This window comes from Argopecten irradians, chromosome 15, assembly GCF_041381155.1.
Source record: "Argopecten irradians isolate NY chromosome 15, Ai_NY, whole genome shotgun sequence".
In the NCBI taxonomy this organism is placed as follows: Eukaryota; Metazoa; Mollusca; class Bivalvia; order Pectinida; family Pectinidae; genus Argopecten; species Argopecten irradians.
In genome coordinates, this window is record NC_091148.1 from 28,109,452 (window position 1) to 28,130,381 (window position 20,930).

General features: G+C 34.3%; 2 protein-coding genes across 2 annotated transcripts; both read right to left on the bottom strand.

Moving 5' to 3' along the window:
- Positions 1-54: 54 nt before the first annotated feature.
- Positions 55-12,573, bottom strand: LOC138308746 (variant surface antigen F-like). Its single transcript, XM_069249770.1, has 4 exons — positions 12,411-12,573; positions 9,945-9,956; positions 3,137-3,298; positions 55-2,526 (listed from the first exon to the last, which is right to left on the bottom strand). The coding sequence occupies exons 1-4, from the start codon at positions 12,571-12,573 to the stop codon at positions 1,889-1,891; spliced, it is 975 nt and encodes a 324-aa protein (XP_069105871.1). The 3' UTR covers positions 55-1,888.
- An 828-nt stretch (positions 12,574-13,401) lies between these two features.
- LOC138309106 (tubulin alpha chain-like) lies at positions 13,402-18,843 on the bottom strand. The gene is made up of 3 exons (XM_069250245.1): positions 18,688-18,843; positions 17,970-18,192; positions 13,402-14,826 (listed from the first exon to the last, which is right to left on the bottom strand). The coding sequence occupies exons 1-3, from the start codon at positions 18,688-18,690 to the stop codon at positions 13,709-13,711; spliced, it is 1,344 nt and encodes a 447-aa protein (XP_069106346.1). The 5' UTR covers positions 18,691-18,843; the 3' UTR covers positions 13,402-13,708.
- Between the last annotated feature and the right edge of the window lie 2,087 nt (positions 18,844-20,930).

Here is a 20,930-nt window from a genome sequence, read left to right on the forward strand (position 1 = left end):
TATATGTTTCTGCTAATAATCTAAGTCGTTTGTTAAGAACTACTAACTGTAGTATTTCGTTTAACTGTGTTTCGTTAAACTGCAATTTAAGCGACTCTCCCGGTACAGATGATAAAAGTAAGGTTAAAAATGGAGTACAAAGGGTTGTTAAAGGTGGAGGATGGAAAGAGAGAAACAGGGGAAGTATAAAAGATAAAAGAGGGAGGTACAAAATGAGGAAAAAGAGGAAAGTACAACAAATAGGTAGAAAGAAAGGGAAAATCAAACAGGAAGTCATGCTTATAAACGGGTAATACGACATGATCTCATCAAACAGAGGCTTCATCATGGGGATGTATTCTGTCGTGGAGGGATCGTCTTTTAATGCTTTAATATTTAGCACTTTTTAAAACAATCTTGGACAAATATTGTTTCATGTGATTGTCTCGTGATGAAATCACGCATGTCAAAGTTACGTGGCTCAGAAACATTGGCTGTGTTAGTCAAATCATCAAAAATAAAATTTCATGTGTGGTTAGAGTCTCTTTTATTGTACCATAGCCTGGCACCAATTACAGATACACGGGCGGCCCATCTGGTTACTCCAGTGTTTTATAGGATTTACCACGTGTGATTATTTCGCTGTACATAACCTGTATAGTATATGTGTTGATTGATAGGCGTTGTACAATACCTGTTGTATTTATAAATCACTATGTTTAAATAATGATGTATTACGTGTACAGACTTACAATGATGTGTATACTCAATGAACAGATAAATCAGAATTAATGCTATTCTCTAGACTTATTAAAAACCTGCTAAGAAATCTACGTTGTCGTTCTTGCTAAATCAACAGATTACAACAATAATACAAAACAAAAAAAACAACAAAAAAAACCTGCTAATAAATTTACGTTGTCGTTCTTGCTAAATAAACAAATTGGATTGCAGCAAAAAAAAAAAAAAAAAAAAAAAAAGGAACTGCTAATAAATCTACGATGTCGTTTTCTTGCTAAATCAACAGATTACAACAAAAATCCTGTTATCATTCATGATGTGTTCCTGTAGTTAATCTGTCTTAGTCCGAGAGTAGGAATTTGCATGTCCCTGTCAGCAAAAGAAAGAAACCAATTTAAATACCAAGCACCGTGAAACGTCAGGATGCTGAACCACACAGACAGATACATTAATGTCCACGTGTTATAAATTGTTATTCTGACATTCACTGAAGTTCAGTGTGTTATTAGATAAGTACCTGACATAGTAAGGATTTCAATTCGTCAATACTTTTCATACATCTAGAATGCTTGATTCCATTTACAATATTTACAATCAGCGAAAAAGTATCGTCATTATCACACATCACTAAGTTATGAAATTATATTTACGCATGTATGTACACCTCAAGCAAGCTGATATAGAAATGGGGAAATGACAATAACCATATGGGCGAGATAGATGGTTTCGTATAATTCACTATTTTCCAAAGTTTTCAGAGCTACATTGTATAATATTTTCATACAATATGGAAACTTCAATTAAGCTCATAAGTTGTTCTTCATTCTCCAAAATGCCTAGTGATACGAAATGCCTCTCGAAATATTTTCACACTTCACATACATTTAAGAGTTACATGTTTTACATTCTACCTTGGCAATGCAGATGGCTTTCTTGTAATAAGTTCACCTACTATGTTGATAGGTTTCCATGTTTCGAAAAATCCTCGCGACACAGACAGCCGACCCGTGAAATGTTCACGCTTCATCTAAAGCTTTCGGATGTTCTTCGTGCTCTGAAATATATGGAGTTTAATCTGTCTTTCTAGGGGGGAAATAACACTTTACATCTTATTTTGTCGGTTGGTCTTATTTTTTTTACGGATACAAATGTCGAACTTGTAAAATGTTCACACTTCACCTAAGCTAGTTGTTTGTGCCCCGTCCTTTGACGGTGCTGGACTTATGTGTCCTCCTTCCCCGGACGATGCTGGAGTTGTTTGTCCTCCGTCCCCTGACGGTGCTGGAGTTATTTGTCCTCCGTCCCCTGACGGTGCTGGAGTTGTTTGTGCCCCGTCCTTTGACGGTGCTAGACTTATGTGTCCTCCTTCCCCGGACGATGCTGGAGTTGTTTGTCCTCCGTCCCCTGACGGTGCTGGAGTTATTTGTCCTCCGTCCCCTGACGGTGCTGGAGTTGTTTGTGCCCCGTCCCCTGACGGTGCTGGAGTTATTTGTCCTCCGTCCCCTGACGGTGCTGGAGTTGTTTGTGCCCCGTCCCCTGACGGTGCTGGAGTTATTTGTCCTCCGTCCTGTGATGGTTCTGGAGACACAGTCGACTTAGATCTACACACCACGTCCCTGACTGTGTTAGCTATGAGCAGTAGTGATGACAGGATGTAGAAGCTGCTACTCCCGTAACAGATGTGAAGACCCCACGATAGAACGTACTTCTCCACTGGTATCTGGTTCACAGGTTTGAAGGCCTCAATGCTCAGAATGGACTTGTAGGCCTTGGCGTAAGTCTGCACACCTATTATTACTGTTATTGCTGAAAAAGAATATAACATATTCATGATAGAATAATGTTTCATGCATGTATGTGTTTTTTGTAACTCAGCCACAAAGAGTACCAAATAGGTAGTTTTATCAGCAAAATTGCCTGCCATATGTTCCCTGATACAAACCATTAGGATTTACGTACCGTAATCAGTGTAATGTCTGTCCTATCACTTCAAAGTTATTTTTCCTTGAAAATAATTAGATAACATGTCAAACATTTAAGCAATCTGATTAAAATAATCCTCTAAATTTTATCTTTGGAATCGACGAAATACATTGAACTTCGTTTTATGCATCTTGTGGCGAAATGTATACAGAAATACTTAAAATCAGCTTTCTTTCGCGTGCGATTTATTTTCGCAAATTTCGCTTCCAGTATGGAGCATACAGACATTCAAACACTCATCAACACATTGCAGAAAAGGAAGACCCAGGCTGTTGATTGGCCGTAAAGCTCGTTCAACCAACCCATCGGTTTAATGACGGATTTTGAATTTGTCTGTATTATCATTTTATCGACAAAGAAATTGTCACAAAGTCGACAAACATACTAGCGTTTCATTTGACCAAATAGACGAAGCCATTTGAATATATCTTACCTGAGGACCAAGCTAGTAGTAAAGATAGTATATGACACGTGACCCGGACGCCCCGTCTCCTTGACAACGCCTTGACCGTAGCTGTACAGAAGACCAGTATGAGTGAGAGGACACCAGTTCCTAAGGCACTGACCTCTAGCCGGATGATACTGGCCTTCCAATCTGTAAGTTAGGGGGTACATGTGGTATTGACTATGTATACAATGTATAAAATGAGAAAGCAAACACTTGATTATAGTTAAACCGACAAGGATTGTAACATTGTAGGGTTGATGATGAACTATCATTAACAGCTTTTTTTACCAGCAATACCATATAAAATGTGTTATTACAGTGAAAAGTCGGGCATAGAAAAACAGTCTAAATGCGTCTATTGTCCTTTCAAAAATCCTTACATACCAAAACGACGGTCAAGTTCTGCTTATGCTGTCCATTTGACCATTGAAATTATGGAAAAGCACGTGTAAATTTAGCACAGTTCTAAAAATAAATTCGCCCAATTTTTTGAGAATGAGCCTTCGTGGAAATATCAAAACAGACATAGCCAGCCTGGAGGACGTTTTTGGTTTCCTATCTTCCCATGCAGAGCGATTTTGATAGAAAAATTATTTTTCTATTTCATAAGAAAAGATACTGGATATCAGTAACGCCATTTTATCGACTTTAGCCTTCCTTTGCCCGACTATTCACGTTTATCAACCCTATATTTGCAAATATAGGGTTAATAGTGGGCTTTTTTAATTTATCGTAGCCATTCCAAGTGTATTGTGATTGTAGTGCCTTACAAGACAGGTCGGCTGGACATTTTTGAAGTGTAATCTAAACGTAATAACTGTTAAAATATGTATAGAAATGCGTGAAAATTAAATACATTTGTACATGTACTACTTTGCATATACTTACTACAGGTAAAAGTACCTCTAATACTACGGTATACTTTGAACTTGACAGATATCCTTTGATGCTTTTCAGGAAAAATAAAAATATTCAGGTATTGGTTGAAACTGATGGAAACTCAAGATCTGTTAAACACAATGATGATGAATATCAAAGATGTATTTATATAGCTTTAGGTTATTTTTGATAAACATACAATATAGATAGCAACTTTTATTGCATAACCAAGCAAAGGTTAATGGATATGCATAAACAACATTGTTTTAAACACGATTATGGTATGCAATACCATTAACCAAAAAAATTTACCTCAAATTACCTCAAAGAAAATTCCAAAATACGAATATCATTGTTCACAATCTCAATGTAGAAAAGGGTCGTTACCAAAATATACCGTACCATTTAAGAATATGTTTATTTGTGATTAGAATGATGTTGCGGATGAATTTCACTCTGTTTAAAATGTGCATGTTACTCTGATATCCGTAAAAATCATAAAAATTGATTATTTACAAAAACACCCCATAAAACCTTTAATGTAACACATATAAGTAAAAGAATTAGAACATTGCAAAATAATTCAAAGCTGCCTGAGCAATAATATTTTTTATTAATTAATTAGTTATTCTCTTCCTAATGTGGTACTGATTACCTTTATGTTTGCATTATATGGTAAACCATTTGAATGTCGTGTGATAATGTATGTATCAGACTGATGAATCGGAAGACACAAAGTAAATACAACTTGAACTTGAAATTGACTACGTTATCAAAAACAATACATGCAAAAAATACCCAAATTAACCATATACTTTGCAAATACGCATACAATTCTTCCAAATAAAACAGTGTTGAAATGCATTGTCAATAACTACTTCAGATGTTTCCACTTGTTTATTCAAAACTGATATCGGTCGCCAATTTAAAAAAAATCATAAGTCAACAATGTTTTGTTTTTAAAATGTCATAATAATATAAATGATGACGATACATTGTGAGTTAATGTCCTGACCAGTGTTGTGTATATTGTATATCATATACTGATGTGTAATTTTATATATTATTATAGTATAAATAATGACGATACAAAGTGAGCTAATGTCCTTACCAGTGTTGTGTATTTCATATATTATTATAGTATATAAATACTTACGATACAATGTTAGTTAATGTCCTTACCAGTGTTGTGTATTTTATATATTATTATAGTATATAAATACTGACGATACAATGTGAGTTAATGTACTTACCAGTGTTGTGTATTTTATATATTATTATAGTATAAATACCTGACGATACAATGTGAGTTAATGTCCTTACCAGTGTTGTGTATTTTATATATTATTTATAGTATATAAATACTGACGATACAATGTGAGTTAATGTCCTTACCAGTGTTGTGTATTTTTTATATATTATTATAGTATATATATAATGACGATACAATGTGAATTAATGTCCTTACCAGTGTTGTGTATTTTATATATTATTATAGTATATAAATACTGACGATACAATGTGAGTTAATGTCCTTACCAGTGTTGTGTATTTTATATATTATTATAGTATAAATAATGACGATACAATGTGAGTTAATGTCCTTACCAGTGTTGTGTATTTTATATATTATTATAGTATAAATACTGACGATACAATGTGAGTTAATGTCCTTACCAGTGTTGTGTATTTTATATATTATTATAGTATATAAATACTGACGATACAATGTGAGTTAATGTCCTTACCAGTGTTGTGTATTTTATATATTATTATAGTATATAAATACTGACGATACAATGTGAGTTAATGTCCTTACCAGTGTTGTGTATTTTATATATTATTATAGTATATAAATACTGACGATACAATGTGAGTTAATGTCCTTACCAGTGTTGTGTATTTTATATATTATTATAGTATATAAATACTGACGATACAATGTGAGTTAATGTCCTTACCAGTGTTGTGTATTTTATATATTATTATAGTATATAAATACTGACGATACAATGTGAGTTAATGTCCTTACCAGTGTTGTGTATTTTATATATTATTATAGTATATAAATAATGACGATACAATGTGAGTTAATGTCCTTACCAGTGTGTTGTGTATTTTATATATTATTATAGATATAAATACTGACGATACAATGTGAATTAATGTCCTTATCCAGTTGTTGTGTATTTTTTATATTTTTATAGTATATAAATACTGACGATACAATGTGAGTTAATGTCCTTACCAGTGTTGTGTATTTTATATATTATTATAGTATATAAATACTGACGATACAATGTGAGTTAATGTCCTTACCAGTGTTGTGTATTTTATATATTATTATAGTATATAAATACTGACGATACAATGTGAGTTAATGTCCTTACCAGTGTTGTGTATTTTATATATTATTATAGTATATAAATACTGACGATACAATGTGAGTTAATGTCCTTACCAGTGTTGTGTATTTTATATATTATTATAGTATATAAATACTGACGATACAATGTGAGTTAATGTCCTTACCAGTGTTGTGTATTTTATATATTATTATAGTATATAAATACTGACGATACAATGTGAGTTAATGTACTTACCAGTGTTGTGTATTTTATATATTATTATAGTATAAATACTGACGATACAATGTGAGTTAATGTCCTTACCAGTGTTGTGTATTTTATATATTATTATAGTATATAAATACTGACGATACAATGTGAGTTAATGTCCTTACCAGTGTTGTGTATTTTATATATTATTATAGTATATAAATACTGACGATACAATGTGAGTTAATGTCCTTACCAGTGTTGTGTATTTTATATATTATTAGTAGTATAAATACTGACGATACAATGTGAGTTAATGTCCTTACCAGTGTTGTGTATTTTATATATTATTATAGTATATAAATACTGACGATACAATGTGAGTTAATGTCCTTACCAGTGTTGTGTATTTTTATATATTATTATAGTATATAAATAATGACGATACAATGTGAGTTAATGTCCTTACCAGTGTTGTGTATTTTATATATTATTATAGTATATAAATACTGACGATACAATGTGAGTTAATGTCCTTACCAGTGTTGTGTATTTTATATATTATTATAGTATATAAATACTGACGATACAATGTGAGTTAATGTCCTTACCAGTGTTGTGTATTTTATATATTATTATAGTATATAAATACTGACGATACAATGTGAGTTAATGTCCTTACCAGTGTTGTGTATTTTATATATTATTAAAGTATATAAATACTGACGATACAATGTGAGTTAATGTCCTTACCAGTGTTGTGTATTTTATATATATTATTATAGTATATAAATAATGACGATACAATGTGAGTTAATGTCCTTACCAGTGTTGTGTATTTTATATATTATTAAAGTATATAAAATACTGACGATACAATGTGAGTTAATGTCCTTACCAGTGTTGTGTATTTTATATATTATTAAAGTATATAAATACTGACGATACAATGTGAGTTAATGTCCTTACCAGTGTTGTGTATTTTATATATTATTATAGTATATAAATACTGACGATACAATGTGAGTTAATGTCCTTACCAGTGTTGTGTATTTTATATATTATTATAGTATATAAATACTGACGATACAATGTGAGTTAATGTCCTTACCAGTGTTGTGTATTTTATATATTATTATAGTATATAAATAATGACGATACAATGTGAGTTAATGTCCTTACCAGTGTTGTGTATTTTATATATTATTATAGTATAAATACTGACGATACAATGTGAGTTAATGTCCTTACCAGTGTTGTGTATTTTATATATTATTATAGTATATAAATACTGACGATACAATGTTAGTTAATGTCCTTACCAGTGTTGTGTATTTTATATATTATTATAGTATATAAATACTGACGATACAATGTGAGTTAATGTCCTTACCAGTGTTGTGTATTTTATATATTATTATAGTATATAAATAATGACGATACAATGTGAGTTAATGTCCTTACCAGTGTTGTGTATTTTATATATTATTATAGTATATAAATACTGACGATACAATGTGAGTTAATGTCCTTACCAGTGTTGTGTATTTTATATATTATTATAGTATATAAATACTGACGATACAATGTGAGTTAATGTCCTTACCAGTGTTGTGTATTTTATATATTATTATAGTATAAATACTGACGATACAATGTGAGTTAATGTCCTTACCAGTGTTGTGTATTTTTATATATTATTATAGTATATAAATAATGACGATACAATGTGAGTTAATGTCCTTACCAGTGTTGTGTATTTTATATATTATTATATAGTATAAATACTGACGATACAATGTGAGTTAATGTCCTTACCAGTGTTGTGTATTTTATATATTATTATAGTATATAAATAATGACGATACAATGTGAGTTAATGTCCTTACCAGTGTTGTGTATTTTTATATATTATTATAGTATATAAATACTGACGATACAATGTGAGTTAATGTCCTTACCAGTGTTGTGTATTTTATATATTATTATAGTATATAAATACTGACGATACAATGTGAGTTAATGTCCTTACCAGTGTTGTGTATTTTATATATTATTATAGTATAAATACTGACGATACAATGTGAGTTAATGTCCTTACCAGTGTTGTGTATTTTTATATATTATTATAGTATATATAAATACTGACGATACAATGTGAGTTAATGTCCTTACCAGTGTTGTGTATTTTATATATTATTATAGTATATAAATACTGACGATACAATGTGAGTTAATGTCCTTACCAGTGTTGTGTATTTTATATATTATTATAGTATATAAATACTGACGATACAATGTGAGTTAATGTCCTTACCAGTGTTGTGTATTTTTATATATTATTATAGTATATAAATACTGACGATACAATGTGAGTTAATGTCCTTACCAGTGTTGTGTATTTTATATATTATTATAGTATATAAATACTGACGATACAATGTGAGTTAATGTCCTTACCAGTGTTGTGTATTTTATTATTATATAGTATTATGTCTTACGTGTTGTGTATTTTATTATTATAGTATATAAATACTGACGATACAATGTGAGTTAATGTCCTTACCAGTGTTGTGTATTTTATATATTATTATAGTATATAAATACTGACGATACAATGTGAGTTAATGTCCTTACCAGTGTTGTGTATTTTATATATTATTATAGTATAAATACTGACGATACAATGTGAGTTAATGTCCTTACCAGTGTTGTGTATTTTATATATTATTATAGTATATAAATACTGACGATACAATGTGAGTTAATGTCCTTACCAGTGTTGTGTATTTTATATATTATTATAGTTATTATAAATAGTATAAAATACTGACGATACAATGTGAGTTAATGTCCTTACCAGTGTTGTGTATTTTATATATTATTATAGTATATAAATACTGACGATACAATGTGAGTTAATGTCCTTACCAGTGTTGTGTATTTTATATATTATTATAGTATATAAATACTGACGATACAATGTGAGTTAATGTCCTTACCAGTGTTGTGTATTTTATATATTATTATAGTATATAAATAATGACGATACAATGTGAGTTAATGTCCTTACCAGTGTTGTGTATTTTATATATATTATTATAGTATATAAAATACTGACGATACAATGTGAGTTAATGTCCTTACCAGTGTTGTGTATTTTATATATTATTATAGTATAAATACTGACGATACAATGGGAGTTAATGTCCTTACCAGCGTTGGGTATTTTATATATTATTTAAGTATAAATACTGACGATACAATGTGAGTTAATGTCCTTACCAGTGTTGTGTATTTTATATATATTATTATAGTACAAATACTGACGATACAATGTGAGTTAATGTACTTACCAGAGTTGTGTATTTTTATATATTATTATATTAAATAATGACGATACAATGTGAGTTAATGTCCTTACCAGTTGTTGTGTATTTTATATATAATATACCCCCCAATTTTATAGTTAATATATAAATACTGACGACTGCTTTTTTTTTTCCTACATTTTTAGTGTGAGTTATACTGTACTTACTTACAGTGCTTATGTATTTTATATATTATTATCCTGTCCCGGGGGTTCAGAGTCAACACACATTAGCCTACTTGTTGTCCCGGGGGTTTTTGACAAACCTTCAATGTCACTTATTACAATTACTTCCCACATGTCCTACGGGGTCAGAGTTCAATACTAACCTTACATGCCCTATGTCCACGGTTTAGAGTCAATACTAACTTACCCATCATGTACCAAGTAGAGTCAATACTAAATACTTACCCCTCGTGATCCCGATCAGAGTCAATACTCTGAAACCTTACCCCTTTGTGTCCCAAGGGTTTTATTTAATAAAATCGTTACCCCTCATGTCCCGATATCTCAGAATCACATATTAACCTTGAAGCCAGTTCATGTCAATTGGGTATCTCAATACTAACCTTACCCCTCATGTCCCGAGGGTCAGAGTCAATACGTCACACCTTACCCCTCATAAATTATGCCCGAGGGTCAGAATGTATTATTATATTATTACTTACAAAATTTAATATATGTCCCGAGGGTCATTGTATATTCAGAGTCAATGATAAATACTTACTCCTCATGCCCCGAGGGTCAGAATCAATATTTTGGATTTTACCTTACCCTTCATGTCCCGGGGTCATCAGAGTCAATACTAATTGTATAAATAATGCTACATTCGTAATGTCCCGGGGTTGGATATTTCAGAGTCCAATACTAATAATTTACGTCCTTTCATGTCCCGATTTTCAGCAGTAATAATTACATATATAAAACCCCTTGTCCCGAGGGTCAGAGTCAATATTAATCCTTACCCCTCATGTCCCGAGGGTCAGAGTCAATATTAACCTTACCCCTCATGTCCCGCCCTCAGAGTCAATATTAACCTTAACCACTTGTTTTATATCTGTCCGAGGCTTCAGAGTCAATATTAACATAAAAACTTACCCCTCATGTATCCGATTAGTGGTCACTGGTCTCACGACAATCAATAAATGTCCTTACCAGCGTTGGATATTTTACATACCATTATATACATGTCCCTTACCGGTGTCAGAGTCAATAAATCCTTCCCGAAGTTCTTTTTCAACCTTACCCTGTCTAAATATGAGTTATGTCATGTCCGGGGGTCAGAGTCAAAAACAATCCATACCTGGCGTACAAAATTACTTCCATCTCCACATTCTGGGTCAAATGCAATCACTTGTATTAATTTGCCAAGGCCTCAATAGTCCCGGATTTAATCCAAAGTCAATGGTACAACACATTGTACCCCTCAATGTCAACGAAATGTCAGAGTGAGAAAATCGTCTATACACCCTTTAACAATTACCATGTCCCAGGTTGTATATCTAAATCGTTACATTGATTTCCAAGTTTGTTAAGTCCTTAATCCCTTAATATGTCCCATATTACTTCCATACTAATCGTTGTCCCCTTGGTATGATTAAAAATCATAACGTTAAGAGGGTTTATATTGAATGACACATTTCTGTCCAAGGTTTCAGTCAATATTACCATACCTACTTCATGTTGGTGGCCTTCGGATGGCAATGTTATTATTCAAAGCATGGTTTAGTGGGGACACAATCCTACGTCTATATATTACAATACCACCCTGCGAGTATTCCTTCCACAGTCATACGTGCATCAGTCTACTATTAAAACCATTTGGTTTTACCCCTCATGTCCCGAGGGTCAGAGTCTATATAATCCTTACCCTCTTCATGTCCCGAGGGTCAGAGTCAATATCTAAACTTTACCCCTACCTCATGTCCCGAGGGTCAGAGTCAACACTAGCCTTACCCCTCATGTCCCGGGGGTCAGAGGCAATACTAGCTTTACCCCTCATGTCCCGGGGGTCAGAGTCAATACTAACCCAAACTCTATTTCCCACTATTGAGCCTTACCCCTAATGTCCCGAGGGTCAGAGTCAACACTAGCCTTACCCCTCATGTCCCGGGGGTCAGAGTCAATAACTAGCCTTACCCCTCATGTCCCGAGGGTCAGAGTCAATACTAACCTTACCCCTCATGTCTCGGGGGTCAGAGTCACTACTTACCTTTACCCCTCATGTCCCGGGGGTCAGAGTCAATACTAACCTTACCCCTCATGTCCCGAGGGTCAGAGTCAATATTAACCTTACCCCTCATGTCCCGAGGGTCAGAGTCAATATAAACCTTACCCCTCATGCCCCGAGGGTCAGAATCAATACTAGCCTAACCCCTCATGTTCCGAGGTTCAGAGCCAATACTAGCCTAACCCCTCATGTCCCGAGAGTCAGAGTCAATACTAGCCTAACCCCTCATGTCCCGAGGGTCAGAATCAATACTAGCCTTACTCCTCATGTCCCGAGGGTCAGAGTCAATACTAGCCTTACCCCTCATGTCCCGGGGGTCAGAGTCAATACTAGCCTTACCCCTCATGTCCCGAGGGTCAGAGTCAATACTAACCTTACCCCTCATGTCTCGGGGGTCAGAGTCACTACTTACCTTTACCCCTCATGTCCCGGGGGTCAGAGTCAATACTAACCTTACCCCTCATGTCCCGAGGGTCAGAGTCAATATTAACCTTACCCCTCATGTCCCGAGGGTCAGAGTCAATATAAACCTTACCCCTCATGCCCCGAGGGTCAGAATCAATACTAGCCTAACCCCTCATGTTCCGAGGTTCAGAGCCAATACTAGCCTAACCCCTCATGTCCCGAGAGTCAGAGTCAATACTAGCCTAACCCCTCATGTCCCGAGGGTCAGAATCAATACTAGCCTTACTCCTCATGTCCCGAGGGTCAGAGTCAATACTAGCCTAACCCCTCATGTCCCGAGGGTCAGAGTCAATACTAGCCTTATCCCTCATGTCCCGAGGGTCAGAGTCAATATTAACCTTACCCCTCATGTCCCGAGGGTCAGAGTCAATACTAAACTTACCCCTAATGTCCCGAGGGTCAGAGTCAATACTAACCCAAACTCTATACCTCTTACACAAGGATGTTTTAGGTTTCATTTGGTTACAATATATGCAGAACATTATGAGTAGTATAGTATCGATTTAAAGGAAATCGGTTTGAAAAATAAAAATAATAACTTGCAAATGAGGACTGAAAACACCACCCGAGAACGATTTCAATATACCTATATATTTCTATCCCCATATGATGAGTCATTTCTTTTCTATTGAAAAAAATATTTTCTAGATGAATTTATCTGGATGGTGGTACATGTATTCAATAATGTGCATTCCGTATAATTGGTTGACGAAACAGACTCAATAATAGAGAACTAATACGCAAAACGCATTTTGATTTTCATTTATTTGTTTTATAACAGTTCATAATTTCGTATTCGTAATAATAAAAAAAGACATTTATCACTTCTACAAAAGAAGTAGTCAACAATTTCCAATTTAAGGATTTGATACGTATCATATAATATAAACAAATATTTTCATTAGAATGTTTTAAAGATTTGAAGTTATTTTTTTCTCTCTCTCTCTAACATGAAACTTTCTATCAAAGTAGTGCCTATAATCTTCAGGGGATCATTACTTGATATGTTATATGTTGCCTACTTTATTCTAGTATCATATTATGCTGTATGCGTATTAATATTCCTCTTGATCATCCTCCTCATCACACGCCGCCACCTCCTCATAGTCTTTCTCCAATGCGGCCAGATCTTCTCTCGCCTCGGAGAACTCGCCTTCTTCCATACCCTCGCCGACGTACCAGTGGACGAACGCACGTCTGGCGTACATCAGGTCAAACTTGTGATCCAGACGAGCCCAAGCTTCGGCTATAGCTGTGGTGTTGCTCAACATGCAGACAGCTCTTTGGACCTTGGCGAGGTCCCCGCCAGGGATCACCGTGGGTGGCTGGTAGTTGATCCCGACCTTAAATCCTGTCGGGCACCAGTCTACAAACTGGATCGATCGCTTGGTTTTGATGGTTGCGATAGCTTTATTAACGTCCTTCGGAACCACATCGCCCCTGTAAAGTAGACAGACCGCCATGTACTTTCCATTCCGTGGGTCACACTTCACCATTTGGTTGCACGGCTCGAAACAGGCGGAGGTGATTTCACCAACTCCGAGCTGTTCATTGTATGCCTTTTCTGCAGAGATGATTGGGGCATAGGTGGCTAAGGGGAAATGGATACGAGGGTACGGGACCAGGTTGGTCTGGAACTCGTTAAGGTCCACATTGAGAGCTCCGTCAAATCTAAGTGACGCGGTGATAGAACTGACGATCTGACTGATGATTCGGTTCAGGTTGATATATGATGGACTCTCGATGTCGAGGTTACGCTTACAGATGTCGTAAATAGCCTCGTTATCGACCATAAATGCGCAGTCTGAATGCTCCAGAGTTGTGTGGGTTGTCAGGATGGAGTTGTATGGCTCCACCACCGATGTTGATACCTGAGGTGCAGGGTAAACAGCGAACTCTAGTTTGGATTTCTTGCCATAATCGACACTCAAGCGCTCCATTAACAAAGACGCGAAACCGGAACCAGTTCCTCCTCCGAAACTGTGGAAGATGAGAAACCCTTGGAGACCGGAACAGTTATCGGCTAACTTCCGGATCAGGTCCAGTACAGGATCGGCGTACTCTTTTCCGATCGTGTAATGACCTCTGGCGTAGTTGTTGGCTGCATCCTCTTTCCCCGTTAAGAGATATTCTGGGTGGAAAAGTTGACGGTACTTCCCCGTTCGTACCTCATCTGAAAACAAATTAGATTCATTTGAAATGCCAGTATCAACTAAAAATAGCTATACATAAAACTGTTTTCTTATAAGGTTTATGAAGTTCTAGTCAAATTACTGTGTAAAAGATAGATATGACATTAAGCTCAGGTAAAACACGAAGATAAATACAGACATGTTGTCAGTAAAAACGTTCTAGTTACAAATGCTAAGCACTGGACCTATTGAAGATGTCTAACTATATTACAGCCCAATATGTTTCAATAACAAAAATGATTTTATTGTTTTGATAAGTTCCCAAGAAGAAAAATGATTCCCTCTTTAAGTGAATTAACGCTAACATGAATACTTCACCAAACAAAAATCGATAGAACAAAATCGTATTGCTTTTGTTTGTTTTATTTAGCATCAGTTACAGTTACTGTATACACTAAACCTTTGATACGACTTGTACAAACGTCACTTAACACCTCTGTGCCTGTCCGACATCTCCTACACAGTAGGTATCTATACAGTAATTATATATAAACCTTAAATACGACTTGTACAAACGTCACATTACACCTCTGTACCTGTCCGACATCTCCTACATAGTAGGTATCTATACTTAACATCTGAGTACACAAATCACGGAGATAACCGGTATATCACGTGATGTTTACTGCCACGTAAGCCATGTTTAGTATAGAGTCTAAAGTCGATAGCCCGATGAGGTGATCACCTGTTTTAAACAATCCAGTTTTCTAAAATTATGTTGTTGTTTTTTTGTATTTTTTTTGTATTTATATTCATAAGGATGATCTTAAACATATTAATTTTTAAATATATTATCCTGTCAAAAATTGCTGACTTAATTTGCGACTAACCTTTTAGTCCTATTCTTACTACACAATGTATTGAATATCTTGTCAATATGTATGAGAAGATATCCAGCAACAATTGCTGCAGGAATAGCACCAATATTTTTTTATTGTTGTATTTGCCCAATCGTAAATTTTAAAATGAGGTATTACAATAGTTAAGGATGTACTTCTCTGAGAAGTCAAAATTTTCTTGTATTAAACTTTTTTTTCTCATATAGATTTTTGGAAATAGGAGTTCATGTCATAAAAGAAAACAGAAGAAAAAAACATATGTCCGTGTGCTCTTTTTTGAGCTATTGTCACTCAAAGATACCTAATTGACACAATATTGGATTTTATGGGAATTTTGCCGTTTTGACCATATACACAATAGATTAAAGCCATAATTTCCGAATGAGGTGTTTGATATGTATAGATGTTTGTAGAATTTATTTTCTAGTAGTCTACTTTAAAAATATATCAGTTTTGATCAATAATACTTACATTTTTTTCTCAGAATAACAACATATGCTACCCCTACCCCTTAATTTTGAGCTTCAAAATGCACCATTTTCAGCCATTTTTGCCAAATTTATCTCTTTATAGAAAAAGTTCTGGTATTTAACTTTTGTTAATATTTTGCATATCAACAGGGAAAGGGTTGTTCTTTCTAAATCAGGCAGAAAAATGGGGGGTCCGTGTGCTTACTTTTTTGCCCCATTTGAATATTTGTTATTTTTCAGTATTTTCGAGTAAAAAATAATTGTGCTCAAATTACCAAAAATGTAAAAATAAAGAGACAAATGTGTATCATATCACAGATTAATGCTCAATATTTTAATTACCACGAACCCAGTAAAGATTTACAGCAAAAATTACCTCGATACAGCCAGAAATACTGGCGCAGTGATGATTTAAGTAAAAACAATTTCACTAAAAAATGGTAAAACTGTGGCTCTACTCAAAGCGAAAAAAGACACAATTTCAAAATGGCCGCCAATGGGCCATTTCTTAAAATCCCCATATAAAAAAATCTACTAAAACTAGAAATGTAGTTTTTTGACAAAATTTGCAACAGATATTGATAAATTTTATATTAAAAATATCATAACTTCTTTGATCTATGTCAAAACGAGACTTCAACGGGACTGAAACCTCAGAAGAATACAACCTTAAGGAACAAATTTTAAAATAAGGACATTTCCTAAAGTCCTGAAATGCAATCTTATGAAGAGTTTTGAATGAAAGAATCCCTTAAAGTTCAGGGATGTTCGTGAAACTGGAGCCTGATCGTTATATTAACAAATTATAAAACGATTATTGCTGTTAAATGAAAGTAATCGTTTTTTTTCTTTACTTAGGAAACGGATAACGATCCTTTTGTTAATGCTTAAATGTGTGTAGCAATGAATGAATTATTGTAATATGCTACGGCAAAACGACGCCAAAAAAACCCACAAACGAATCATATCACGATAAGAGGGACTGTACTTGTTGGGGGTGCGACACGTAACTCATAACCGTAACACATGTTGTTCTTCTAAAGCAGTTTATGATTTATAATAAATTGATTCAAATATAGCAAGGCAATAAATGGATATTAAGACGTGTCCCGCTAAATTGCGATCATTTTTTATTCTAAGCAATATCTATTTGCTAGGTATTGCCTGGGTTTTGCTATGCGTTCATGTCAAATTGGTAAATAAGATTGCAATATGAGTGTTAAATAATAAATTAATCGTTTTGTATGTATAATCTATTTGAAATAATTCATGGAAAACTCATACATCGAGTTACTTGATAAATGTTGTATTGACACAACTAATACCACAGAGGTGAACACATAAGATTATCAATATGAATAAAGATGTGGGAAACTGTCCACAGGTAACCGATGTTGTAACAGCTTTTCTGTCTTTGAGTGCTATAATACGTAGAATATTAGGCTAGCGTTCGAGGAGATGCGGATATTTCCTTATCACAGAAAAATTAATATCGTGATTATAGTGAATGAGTTAATAGATCATTGATAAACTATATTTGCGCAAAAATAAGAACATTGATGACATATCTTAAGAAACATGCAATAAGACGGTTTTGAGATCCAAAAACGACTTGGGTAAAGTACAATTTATCGTGGATTAGTCCCACCATCCGGTGATTATGACATCACAAATATCACGTAAAATGATGACGTCATAATCACCGGATGGTGTGACTAATCGACGGTAAAATATACTTTATCCACGTCGTTTTGGGATTTAGAAACCCCCGTTTTGCAGTGAGTCTGTCTTAATCAAAGCTCACACATAGCTCACCTACTACTGTAGGTTCGAGATCAACAAACACAGCCCTGGGCACGTGCTTCCCAGACGACGTCTCGCTAAAGAAGGTATCAAAGGAGTCGTCGTTCAGGCCTTTCTTCTTCTCGTTGGCCAGCTGTCCATTAGGCTCGAGTCCATGTTCCAGACAGTACAACTCCCAGCAGGCGTTTCCGATCTGGACTCCAGCCTGCCCCACGTGGATACTGATACATTCACGCTAGGAGAAAAATCGCAGACGTTTAAAATTAGGAGTTAATATATTATTTAATGCCATAAAAACAGAAAAAGTTAAATTACTAAGCAACTATCGATTAAAAATTAGTTGTAAGTCAAAGCACTGCACTATTTCGCAGGGAGCAATAAACACAAGAAAAGAAAAATGACGGTTGTTACGATTGTTATGTGTAAGGCTAAATAACACAAACAAGATATAAGTTGGTTTGAATAGCGGTATTAGTTTTGATCAGAAGCTTGAGATACATCCTATGACCAGTCAGAAGATAACGTAAGCCCACTTTTGAGAATTTCGCGAAAATTATTTTTTTGTGGATTGATATCTACATTATTTTTTTCAATAGAAATTTTCATTTGACTTTTAAATTCACGACTGTTCTTCCTCGCGAAGATGTTTTAAGTAGAAATTGCGAAATTTATTGGCCGCGAAAGAAAGTTGTTTTACAGTAATCCAATGACTAGTTGTCACCAAACTTACCATGTTGATGTTATGTTATATATCGGACGTAAAGTTCCTCGCCTCTCACAGACGTTTAAAGAGTCTGGAAAGTACTATGAAGTGACGTCATGCCATCAGGTATTTATGCATCATAAGGGAGCAGTAACAGTTTTCGCACTTCACACAAATATTTGATAACATACTTTAACGTAGATGTATTAACGACTATGTGATATTTAATCAGGAAGGTCGAATACTGAAGATAGTGATGCATGAATATAATCTAGACAATATTGTACATATCAAGATATGAATGTAATACAGACCCAGACGATAACATTGGACTCTAGCATATCAATGGATAATCTAGATAATCAAATACTGAATACCACATAACACGAAAGAGGGCATGTTTAGCAACTGCAAGCTCGGAGTTTGAATATTCTATGCACAGTATAGAGTTATCTCCCTTTCCGCACAGGTATCGATTGTAGCGTCATAACTTTTATATAACTGATCAAAATTGACGTCATTTTCACAAAAAAATAAAAAATAAAACGTTATACTCATCAAAATATGACGCAACAATCAACACCTAAGCGCAGATAATAATATGTGACTATGTAGTATACAGATACAGATTAATACGAAGCCTACAGAACAATAAAATGGAAACAAAAAAGGGTGTCGAAAAATTGGTGATACATGATTAATTGATGAGCCTGAATAATATGAAAGCTTTCAAAGCATGATGTTGCTGGACAAGGGTATGATACCGACTTACACCGTCAGCTGTTTATGTCGACATCCAGATTAACAGACATCAAGTCCTGAAAGCGGAAATCAAAAAGTCGCGCATGACACAGCCTGAACGACGACCTTGTTTACAGAGGTAAGTGGTTAATTTGCATGTATTTTTATTCATAATAAAACTACATAGATATCTTCATGAAGCATTTTCATATAACAAGAGTTATAACTTAGTTTGGTTCGTCGATCTGGAATCAAGTAAACCACCCAGAAACAATTTTTCCAATATTACGCTATCGGGCTCAGATATCAATTGGTCAGTGACACTGAATTATCTTAGATTATGTTATTTGAAGTTTGTTACCGTCATTTCTCAGAACACACCAGAGGAATCTTACTGAGGACAAGAGATTTCATTGTTCCTTGTTCCAAGTTGTGTATATTCTATTTCAGAACCAATCCGAAAACAACATGGCTGACAGAAGGCTATCTTGATTTTATATTCATGGAAAGTTTATTACTGCTATATAGACTTCATTTTTAGTTTTCCCATGTTATAAAACATTTCCAAGAGAAAAGAAAAGGGTAAAGAATTACAGAAATAGAGACGGGATCAATCTTTTATTGGACTGATTTACATCATTCAGTTGTGGGTACCAACTTCATTAAACTTTAATGTTCAACTGTTTCAGATATATCTAGCCACGTAAGCTATTATTAATGTTCTTTTTCAGAGTGTAAGAATGCCGCAGATACTGCACCGACATGTGCAATTTATAAGGATCGCTATACAATGACTCGTTTTTAACCCATGCGGACACATTTTGTGTGCGGTATGTGCTGCAGAATTGGCAGAAACCAACGTTGCCACATCTGTCGAAACATATTTGACGAAACAAAAACACCTTTGCTTTATTAGAAACCAATCTCATTTTAGTTTTAGCACGGTAATTTACATTCATTAACAGTTATGATTTTAAAACTATGTAGAAATAATACAGTTATAAATGCATGCTCCTTATTTTAGGTTTTTTATCTTCTGATTTATCAAATATTTGATTTTGTTTCACTTCAATAGTCAATAATGAATTTTTAGTTTGAACAACATTTTATTTTATTCAGTAAAAGTAGCTTGTTTTTTCACTAATGCAATGAACAAATTGCAATTGTCTTTTGGCCGGCATCATCCAGTGTCTGTTGTAAACAATTTACGATATTCTTATTGACCAAGAATACATGAACATGATATTTGGCCATAGCATGCTAAGTTTGTTCAAATCAATGATAATGACCTATGTGCCAAGTCAAAGAGCTGAGTCATATTTTTAAAGAGCTGACACATTATTTATAATTGTGCATATCGGAATTCAGGTGACTGTTGAAGACCCCTATTAGACAGATATATCCTTATTGCATTCTGCTCATTCTCAACTTTCATCTATTTGTAAGCAATTCAAATTCTAACAAACTTCTTCTCCACAACATGGTTTTGATATGGCACCATGTAGCATGCTAGGATCAAGGCCTTTGCT

What these genes read in the sequence shown, in the direction of transcription:
- LOC138309106 (XM_069250245.1), bottom strand. An exon ending in TCTCGAACCTACAGTAGTAG is followed by an intron (nt 14,827 to 17,969) that starts GTGAGCTATGTG and finishes ATTTGTTTTCAG; the next exon opens with ATGAGGTACGAACGGGGAAG.
- LOC138308746 (XM_069249770.1), bottom strand. Translation starts at nt 12,573, where the DNA reads ATGAGGGGTAAGGTTAGTATTGACTCTGACCCTCGGGACATGAGGGGT. An exon ending in ACTACTAGCTTGGTCCTCAG is followed by an intron (nt 2,527 to 3,136) that starts GTAAGATATATT and finishes ATTCTTTTTCAG; the next exon opens with CAATAACAGTAATAATAGGT.